Source organism: Leishmania braziliensis, chromosome 31 (genome assembly GCF_000002845.2).
Source record: "Leishmania braziliensis MHOM/BR/75/M2904 complete genome, chromosome 31".
Classification (NCBI taxonomy): Eukaryota; Euglenozoa; class Kinetoplastea; order Trypanosomatida; family Trypanosomatidae; genus Leishmania; species Leishmania braziliensis.
Window position 1 is genome coordinate 474,843 of NC_009323.2, and position 10,729 is coordinate 485,571.

The 10,729-nt window shown below is 55.1% G+C and overlaps 1 protein-coding gene across 1 annotated transcript; it reads right to left on the bottom strand.

Moving 5' to 3' along the window:
- Positions 1 to 4,714: 4,714 nt before the first annotated feature.
- LBRM_31_1230 (conserved hypothetical protein) lies at positions 4,715 to 7,420 on the bottom strand (the record flags this gene model as incomplete). The annotated part of the gene is made up of 1 exon (XM_001567070.1): positions 4,715 to 7,420. One exon carries the CDS (start codon positions 7,418 to 7,420, stop codon positions 4,715 to 4,717), a length of 2,706 nt encoding a protein of 901 aa, XP_001567120.1.
- Between the last annotated feature and the right edge of the window lie 3,309 nt (positions 7,421 to 10,729).

Consider the following 10,729-nt stretch of genomic DNA (forward strand, 5'->3'; position numbering starts at 1 on the left):
CGACCCATCGTACAGAGACAAATTTGGCAAACTCGACCGCTGGAGCGTCGCAGACCCGTTCACGGTGTGTATACGCGGCGCACGCCTCAGAGCAACAGAAAAAAAAAAGGTAAATCGACAAGAAGCACCGAAGGAGAGGTGTGCTGCACCACCACCACGTACGGGAGGAGCAGACGAAACAGAGAAACAACGGCGGGAGGAGGGGCGGAGGAACACAACGACACACACAAAAAAAAAAAAGAGAAAAAAAAAAAAACAAAAAAAACACAACCGATACATCGAAGCAGCGCAGAAAGATGAAAGGGAAGACAAAAAACGTCACTGCGACGGAGAGACAATGTAGTGCACGGACCAGCCACCACGAGAGCAAAAGCAACGGTATTCCTTCGCTTGCCCCCCCCTCCCCCCGTGGCCGTTCTCTACCAATGAGCGTCAGCCCAACACCACTCTGCTACGGCCCTGCCTCACGAGCGCACCGTATCGTGTAAAGCCACGATGGAGGCGCCTCACAGCAATGCGCCGACTCAGTCATCCGAGCGCGGCTCCCTCCCCCGCCTCAAACTCCACCTAGCCACCGCTGCGCAGGTCGCCTCACCGTCACGCCCGTTGTGCCGGTCGCCACCTGCTGCACCCCTCCGGGGGTGGCTCAGGCTTCCCACACCAGTGGGCAGTGGAGCAATGGGGGCACTACATCCAAGTCACGCAGACAGTCTGACCATCACATGGATGGCCCAGACGTGCTCACTGTCGCAGGCTGCCCCGACGCAGCGCCATCCAGGACGTGACCGCCGGCATCAGCAGCGGCGCACTTCTCTGGCCTCGCTACATTGTGCATGCTTGGCCCTGCCACCGCCAGCAGCGGCTCCGCACTGGCAGGGATGGGGGTTTGCTGCTGGGCTTCCCCAGAGAGAGAGAGTGGGGTGCAGGGCCCTGGATACCACGCGCTGAGGCGTCCCCCACCCCCGTTATCGAGGAGGGGGGCCTTCATCCACGTAACACAGAGAGATCGTCTGTATCTGCGAGAAAAAGAGGAAGAGAGGAGCAGCAAAGCCCACCTGCCGCACGAACAGAGACACAAAGAGAGAGGGAAAGGGGCGACAGACGGGGGCAACGTGAGGGAAGAGCGCATACAGACAAGCGCGTCCGTACATCAGAGGAGAAAAAAAAGGAATCAACGCTGTAAAGCGAAGGGAAACGAAGAAAAAGTGACGATGAGGCGCATTGAGGCACCAGTCAGCCTCTCACAGATGATCCTGGCGACATACCATACGACACACCGAAGTGGGAAGGGGGAGAGAGAAGGGGCGGCGGCGGCGGATGCTGGAAGCTGCGCGTGGGGGGCCTCACAGGAAGAGAAGGCCCCCCACACCCACACCACGTGGGTTAAAACATTATGTGGAGAAAGCGAGGCGAGAGAAGAAGTCGCTTGAAAGAAGCACGAGCACGATCGCAAGGAAATCGCATTCGCATGTGAAGACAACGGCAGTGGAGTGGAAGAGGGAGAGAGGGAGAGAGGGAGAGAAGGAGAAGTGTGTCTTCTCACATAGAGGAAAAGAAAGCCGCTGAGAGAGGCACGTGAAACGCAAGACAAGAAGAACTTATACAAACGGGGAGAGAGAGAGAGAGAGAAGGGACGTACAATGTTTATACCACCCTTACGCATAGCGAGCCACACACAATGCGTGGCGTGGTGGCTATGATCACCCTATTTCACCCTGCATCAAGCCCCATTGTTGGTTCCTCAGGAAGCAAAGACGAATGTAGGAAAGAAAAACAACGAAAAATCGCTCGAGGACGCATAGACGCCTATAGAAAAGTGTGCATGAGCATCCTCGAGCTTCACGACGGACTCCACGGGGGTATGAGTATTGTGCGCAAGCACTCTCTCGGAAAGAGATAGACACACAGGTGACTAGTCCATGCATACTGGGGACACAAACGCGGTACACAAAAAGAAACAAAATAAAGAGTGAAGGCAGAGACATCGGCGAAGGGTTCAACCCCCTTGTAAGATTCACATAGAGGCGCGGGAGAACGAGGAGGGGAAAGAGGGGGGGGGGGGGGGCGAAGGAACGAAGAAAAACACGAACGACAACTGGCAAGGGAAGAATTCGATACGTGTTACGCAACAGCCTTTTCGAAGGAAAGTGGGAGTTCAGCTGAATCATCAGGAAATATAGCGAAACTCCCAACCCCTGCAAGAGCGCCAAACAAATAAAGCCACACACAGAGAAGGAAAGAGGCTCGTCTGAGGGTCATATTGCTCGATCAGCATGGGTAGAAGTCTGTGAAACAGGTAGACAGCCACGTTATTGTTTCCTCTGCCGCACTTTTTTGTGTGTTCGCTGCTCTAGCGAAACAGGTAGCGCTTGTGGTGCAACAGTAGCATCGCAGAGAGGGTCATCGGCTGGCTGAGCTACAGTCTGAGCGATGAACCGAGGGATGTGAAAATTGGCGTGGAGGCCTTGCGCGCACGAGCCTGCGCTAGACACTCGTCATGGCATCCTCAGCATACTCAGGAATCGACGGAAAAAAGAGAGTCGCGGAAAAGGGGGCACAGTAAAGGAATGAAGCTCGACTTAGTCGAAGCCTTTCTGCTGATTCACGTAGGCAAAAAGGCGGCGACGTGCGGAGGGGGGAGAGGGAGGGGGCTGGTGATCCCCCAATGCGCTTCTCGAAACCTGTACGAGTCCACCATAGTGGAATAGGCGTAAGCGACGCAAAATACAGAACAGCAGGCGAAGAGGAGGGAGGGAGGAGGGGAGGAGGTGTGTGAGCGAGACAGACAGACAGGCGCGCTCAAGTACGCGAAGAGCCCACTTATGCTCTTCGTAGAGAGAGAGAGGGGGGAACGACTCTGTGTCAAACAGTAAATGTGGAGGGCAGCCGGTCGACGGAAATGAGAGCGCAGATCGGCAAACCAAAGAAGGAGGTAAAGCGAATATAAAGACGAAGACGTACGAGGAGAAGGGGGGAGAGGGGCGTCGGGGTGAAGAAGCCGAGAGAAGAAAAGAAGCCAAGAAAGAGAGAAATGTGAACGAGGCGAGGGATGTGGGGGGGAGAGGAGGAGAGAAGCGCAGAAGACGACGGAAAAAAAAGCCCACAGCTGTGAAGGAGAAGTAAAAGAGTGAAATGCAAGTGAATATAAAATACATAAACAGTGAAGACGAAGAAGAAAAAGAGGTGGAGGAGGAGGGGCAGAGAAGCGTGTGTATAGGTGCCACTACAGACGCCGGCAACTGGGCTGCTGAAGCAAACAAACGAAATGAGAAACTGAGCAGCTCAAGGATACTAACACTCACGCACACAAACATAAGCACAGAAAGAGAGAGAGGGGGGAGTGACACATGCGCAGAACCCCTCCTATTGTGAAAGAAGTACAAGAGGAAAAAAGAAACGGTGGGTGAGGGGGAGAAGAAAGTGACGGTGAAGAGTACCCTGACCAAAAGCGAGGAGAACAGAGAAGCCTCTACAAGAGGGGAAAAAAAGCACCCAGCTGTCACGCGCACACGCACACCACCCAGAAGGAGGGGAGAAATCTCGAGAGAGCGGGGGGTGAGAGGCGGGGGGAGGAGGGGGCAGTGGAACAACAAACCGACGGAGGGAATCAACACGAACCACCACCAAAGAAGAAAAAAAAAAGAGCAGAGAAAGACACCGCCAACAATTCGCCAAAAAAAAAAAGGCAGTGCCTTGATAGTTACCATCAAATGCGAAAAGCAACGATGATTGTGACTGTTGGTGATGCCTTCAAGACACAAACGTGTCTCGTCATCATGACTGATGAAGGCCATCACCCAACGATGTCTCTACACAGAGAGAGAGAGAACAAATAAACAAACAAAAAGGGAGAGACGGAAGAGCTCGATAAAAAAAAAAAAGAAGACGGTGAGGCTCGTCTCTTCCTCCAGCCAAAGCGGGGGGTTTGCTACGAAGTACTAGAGATCCTTTCAGAGAAGAAATGAAATAAATGAAATGCAAAGTAAACAGCTGTTCATACACTAACTCAGGCTTCATCACTCTGTACTATGTTTACAGCTTGACAGTGGAGGAGGGGAGGGAAGGAGGGGAGAAAGAGAGAGAAAGAAAGAACAATAAACTGGCAGAGGGCTCCGGGGAGGCTCACATATAAGACGGAGGAATACAGCAGGAAGTCACTGAAAAGAGATGGAAAAGAAAGGGGTAAAGAAGACCGAAACAGTCCACTACGGTCATACTCAGCAGGTACGTATAGAGAGAGCGCATCGGAGTGGCATGGCCCTCACAGGAACCACGAGAAGGCGAAAGGGCCACAAAGAGAGCCGACGGGGCAGCCATAAAACAGACAGTCACACAGGCGTGACAGAAATGCGGCTTATTATGGGTGGAGAGGCGGAATGCAGAGGAACAACCAGCGCACTGCGCACAAACCGTAGCTATGGAAAACAACGCGAGCACGCTGCCCGGGAAGGACAGTCGCATCATGTTGAGGAAAACAACACGAAAAGCGTCCAAACAGGCAGTGTTAAGGTAAGGCAGAGAGAGGAAAGGAGAGTGAGGGGGCGTGACGGCGGCACACTGCGCATGACACTATACAGCATTCTGACGCTCCGAAAACAACGAGTGTGCCCTCGCCCCCCACCCTCCCTCCCTCCCTCCCGATTAAGTTGTCGAGCGCTTTTCATGTTCCTTTATTATCTTAATGGAACTGAGTCCTTCTTCTTTTCCAGAACAATTACTCGGCGTAGCACTGCACGCACTGTTTCGGTGGCAAGCGCTGCCAAAACACCTCCGTGTCCGCCATGCGAAGCACCTCCTGACGCATCGCTTCCGCCGTCGTGAAGAAGACTCGTGGGAAAAAGGTGATATCGCGCTTGCTGCTGCCGGTGCTGTTGTTGGTGTTTGGTACAGGACCGTAGAGCCGATCGCACAGGTGCGGATTCGGAGTTGTCGACTCAAGGCATTCGTCCAGGTCTGCAGAGGCCGTGCCTAGTATATCACGCGCGCGACCAGCCGCCAAGGCGTACGTGCTCCGCGTGATCACGGGCTGCACCTCCTCCATCGAGAGGCCAATCGCCACGAGCACATTCAGCACGTAGCGATGGAAGTTCTGATCGCGCCGAAGTAGTGCCTGCACCTCAGAAGACGAGGTGCTCGCGGTGTCGCCGTTGTTGCTGTTGCTCGCTGAGGCGCTCTTAGACCCCTCTTCGTGCCCGTTCTCCTCCTCTCGGATGCTCTCCAGCACAGCCTCCAGGAAGCTGGACGGAGCGCCAAAGCAGCCGTAGCCGCCCGTCTCCGCCGTCTTGTCGTACAAGCCGTCGCCAACAGCCAACCCCTGCAATTGCTGTCTGTCACTGAGCCTCTCCAACTTTCCACCGTTCACATTTTGCTGCGACGGCTGCTGCTGCTGCTGCTGCTGCTGCTGCGTCTTCCACAGGCACACGACAGGGATTTCGTTGCAGCTCATTACCACAGCGTGGATGTATGGGAGCGCGTCGCTGAGGTTGCGCTTCATCATGTACAGCAGCGCCATCATAAGATTGGCGAGTAGACGCAGCTGCGTCGCGCGTTGGGGGAGCTCAGCAGTGTGGTCGCCAGCCCCCGTCGCCACTGCGCTACCCGTCACCGCCGCATGACAGTCCAGCAGCTCCACCAGCGAGCGGAGGGTACCCATGGCGTCGTAGAAACCCTGCTGTGAGTTCAAGAAGCAGTGGGCCTGGCCGATAGCCCGCAGCGTTAGCTCCCGTCCGCGCTCGAGAACCTCGTCACCGTCTGTGGCAGACCCGGTCAACATCATGTTTTGCAGTGCCAGAGAGAGCTCGTTTCCGGCCAAGTCTGTGTGCGTGGGAAACGCCGCAGCGTTCGATGGGGGCAGCAGGAAGTCAGGCAAGACGCTGCTGGCACGGTCCGAGGACACAGAGGGTGCCAAGGCAATTGTCTCATGTGGGGTCACGACCGCGTTAGCGCCGGCGGATGCGCAACGCCACAGTGCTGCCGACTTGGAGGTCACAGGTTGGCCGGGCATCGCGTTGGGGAGAGCTCCGCTGCTGTAGGCTGCCGTGTCGAGAGTGGACCAGCCCTGGTTTGGCACCTGCATTACGCGAGGCGGTGTGCTCAACGACGGCGACGGGTCTTGCGTGCCAGAGGTGTAGTGCTTCGTGACGGTCGAAATCACACCCGTTGCAGAGTCCGTGCTTGCAGCATCCGACTCGGCCTTGAGTGCTGCAACGACAGCGGGAAGTGGAGAAGAGGTCCAGTGGTCGCCACTGGGCCTACCTGCCGGGGTGCCAGTAGCAGCGTGATGAACCCCAGGAAGGAACTCCGCCCCCAGCAGCGGCGACGAGGACGGCTGAAAGGCACGCGCATGGGGGCTCAGTCGAACTGGCGCCCGAGCCACAGCAGCGGCCAAGTTTGGAGAAACACTCGTGGTGAACGGGGTTGTCGATGGGTCCTGCAACTGCTGTGCCTCCTTCTCCTTGAGGTTGTAGTAGCTCTCGAGGGCGTCGCCGAGGGTGCGCTTGGCAAAGTTCCCGAGGCCGAAGATGCACGGGGTGCCAGTCGCGGGGTCGGCATCATGGAAGACACGATCCACAATAGGCTGCTTTGCGCTATTGCACTTGAGCCGCAGTGGCGGGCGACCTGGTCCGTTGTTGAGTTCCATACCGCTGCGCCGCATCATCGCCTCGGCGCCCGCCGTGGTAGAGAACTCAACAAAGCCGTAGATCCAGTTTTGGTTGTTCGTTGAATTGCCGCAGATGCGGACGCGCAGGTACTCGCCGCACTCAGTGCAGATCGCCCCCAGCTCGCTCTGCAGCATCGTCAATGGCAAGAAGCGCAGGTGCACCGTTCGAGCCAGCAAGTCAGACGTTGCCGCCTCACGCTCCACCAGACGCTGACGCTCCTCTTTCGGGAGGGCCTTGAAATCCTGGTGAAGTCGGTTCTGCTTGCGGCTTGTGTAGTCGACGTTTGGGCCGCGGTACGTGTACGGGTTCACACCGCCATCACTGCGTGTCTGCAGAAGACCGTCCATCCCCACGTTGATCGGCGGCGGTGGTGGCGGCGGCAGAGGTGGGCTGCAGTTATTCAAGGGCAGCACGTCGTAGCTGGGGGCATCCGACACAGGAGAGAAGCCGTGTGGGTGGAAACGACCTTGGGTACCAGGGATACCACCGCTTGCTGCGTGCGTGCTTCCCAGCTGGCCCCACTCCTCCTCTTGGTGAAACGGCGGAAGCCGCGTGCTGGCGTTTGGGTCGGAGAAGAGTGGCTTCGGCGAGTACGGTCCAGGGCGGTAGCCCGTCTCCCTCTGGGCATTGGGCACGTAATCACCGGCAACGACCTCAAAGCTGCACGAATCAATGCCTGAGGTGGTGGGAGCAGCAGCGCTGATGGAAGTCAACGCCTTCACCTTCGCATTGGGGAACGTGCTAGAGTACGAAGTCATTCTGAGTAAGAGAACTTTTATAGCCGGACGCGTGCGCAAGAGAACGAGGAAGATGTGCTGCACACCTCACCGGTGTGACACTCATCAACTGGGCTGCGCAGCGCAAAATCACGTGAGCGAGAAGAAGGGAGAGGGACTTCGAGCGGGCGCGTGACAATGCGCGCTCAAGGGGTACTAAATTGAAAAGGAGATGAGCGAAAAAAAAAAAAAAAGAAAAGTCCGTGCCGCGCCTTTGATTTGGGAAATCGAGAAGAACAAGAAGACGTGAGAAGCGAAGGCGTATGGCGCAGCAAGAGGGGGGGAGGAAGGGCAGAAGAAGAAGAACAGAGAGTGAAGGGAGCGCAAAACGCTGAAGGCGCGAAGGATGAGGACGGCAGGGGAGGCACGCACACACTCTCTCGTGGAAGCAAGACGAGAACGCACGAGAAAAATGTGTGTTGTGTGTGTGTGTGTGTGTGGGTGGGTGGGTGGGCGAAGAAGCAGCGGAAGGGTGGCTACAATAGTCTACGATCTGAAGTGACTCCAAGATTGCCGTTCGTGTTACGGTATGGTCTCTGAGCTCCACAACGAACCAGCAGAATAAAAGGAAAAAAGTAGCGCAGCCGCTCCTCTCGCCGGTGTCTTATTCAAGGCGGAGGCAGCGGGAGGGTTGAGACGAGAGGCCTTTTCTATGCGAAATGAGAGACAAGAAGAATGACAGTGCGAGAGAAGAACACAACGACGATGATGACAACCGATGCCCACGGCAAAAGGCGCACAACGACGAATCGGCCAGTGCCGCACGTGAGAGCGATGAAGCGGCGAGCAGACAAGAGGGGGTCGAGGGTGCACTCCAAGGAGAGAGAGCAAGAGACGAAAAAGGGCGCGAGGAGTCAAACAATAAAAAATAGGGAGAGGGTCGTCGGTGACAAGGCAGCAGCAGGAAGAAGGTGAAATGTAGGGAAACGTGTGTATGGAGAAGGGCGAGGGCAGGGCGATATGAACGACGAGAGCGACTGGGGCACCTGAGTCGCCGCTACCTCACGAGGAAGACGAAGGGAGAACACAAAAGAAGACGAGAAGGGAAAAAAAAGTGCACAGCACACGACAGGAAAGGCAAGACGTTAAAATAGCGGGAGGAGAAGTGAGAAGCAACCAGAGGGCGCACCAGGGGAGGGTAGCGAGCGAGTCAAGCGTGCCTGCCTCCTCAACAATGAATGAGGCTGCTTGCTCAGGTATATGTTTCGCTTTAGTTGGGCTTTTTCTTCTGTGTGGGTGTGTGGGTGTGTGTGTTGCTTTCCTTTCCAGTGGCACGTCTTGTTTGCAAGGGAGAGAGGGGGGGGGGGGCGAGGAATCCACACAGAGAGAGCGGTAGACCGGAGTGCTGACAGCGAGAGAACAAATGCTGCTGAAAAGACGGGAGGGGGGGGGACCGAGGGAAAAAAGCACGGAAAATAGGCAAGTCGACACACCACACAAGTGAACCACAACAACAACAACAACAGAGAACGTCGGGGGGAGAAGAAAAAAACGCCTGAGGAAAATGTGAAGGTGGTCCACACAAGGAAACGACACAGCTAAAAGCTCTGGCCAATAAAAAAAAAAAAGCGATGTGCAGTAGCCCGCGTTCAACAGTTTGTTTTGTCTTCTAGACGGTGCGGGGGAGGGGCGTACACGTCGAGGATCGCCGTCGGTGTGAATCGAGCTGCAGCGAAAAGAGGATCTCACAAAATGGCAGGTGAGAGGAGGAGCGCGAGAAGCCACAAGAAACGGCACGCACAGAGCGACACACCCCCAAAAAATACCTCGAAAGATGAGTGAGAAAGGGGAAAAAGCTTTAGCGCTCTGTGGGGGCCTGAAGCCGAATGGCAGACGCAAGAAGGTGGCCAACAGAGAAGCAGATGAGGTCTCCACCACCACGAAAAGCCCACGCACACAAAGCCGCCGGTTGAAGAAACGTAGAAAAAAGAGGGGGAAAGACGAACAGTAGCAGAGGACCTTATTCAACTTCGCTTTCAGTCTGTTGCTTGCGACGGAGAGCGGAATCCGAGTATCCAAATACGAATGAAACTAGTAAAGAGAAAACCAGCTAAGCAAACCACAACAAAGCAAAGCAAAAAACAAAATGGAGCAGAAAACTGTGAGTGATAATCTGAAGTGCACTCCTATTCTATTCAGCTGCAGGCACTCTGCGAAAGAGAGAATGTGGTGAACGGAAAGGCGAGCCTGAGTGACGCGTTTCGCTTCGGGCACTGGTGAACGTGTCTCTGGCCAGCTTGCCTGTATGTGTCAGTGCGTGTTTGATGTTGGTGAACCTCAGAAGACCAAATCGAGAGAAGAAAGAGACCTTACGAACAGAAACTGTGAGAGTGAGAGAGAAGCGACAAGATGAGAACAAGAAACGCCCTAATACAAGAACAAAATGCAGATGCACGTGGCTGTGATGCGCCTGAACTCTGAAGATCTGCCTCGTCGCTTCCGTACAAGAGAAAGAGAGGGGAAAAAAGGAGCACGAAGAAGGAGGACGCGTCCGAAAGGAGATCAGAACGCAGAGCGCGACCTTTTTTTTTTTGGGCCCTCAGGGTGGTAGACACGAGTAGTGAGTGACACACGAGAAGAGTGTCGGGCTCCTCCTCTTTGGTAACGGCAAAAACAGCTGGCGCAGCCTTTCAAAGAATTCTGGTGAGCACTCGAGAGAACAAGAGTGCGCGGCCACTGCTACAACTCAATACGGGAAAAGAGCTAAAGAATGAAACCTGTAAAGAGAGGAAAAAAACTCGAAGAGAAAATCGGGAGAAAGCGAGAGAGAGAGAGATGCAGAGAGGTGTGCGTGAGTCACCCAACACGCACAGAGAGGGGGAGAGAGCGCGAGTGTTTGTAGTTTCCTTTGATATCCTATCCTTCGTCTTCGTCTTCGCCGCCGTCATCCACTTCTCAAGAAAACAAAGCCACAACGCGACCGCACAGCCTCGAATACTACGAACTACTAAGGGGGGAGGAGAAGGAGAAGGAGAAAGAGAGAGGGAGGGAGAGAGAGGGGAAGGAAGGGAGATCCAACAAACAAAAAGTGCACAGCACACAACGAAAGAGCGGCACAAAAAAATAAAAGAGAGAGAGAAGGGGGGTGGGAGGGGGGGCGATTAGTGCTGATTCGGCTAACGAGCGAAAGGGAGGACGAGGAGGGGTACAAGTGAAGAAAATGAGAGGCTGCCACGAACAAGAGAGACGCAGAACGGAAAGGGGGAGCGAACAGAAGAGGGCACGGAGGGCAAGGGCTGGGTACTGGAGGTGCCTAATGCGCTACCACACTACACCATACGAGAGAGGAAA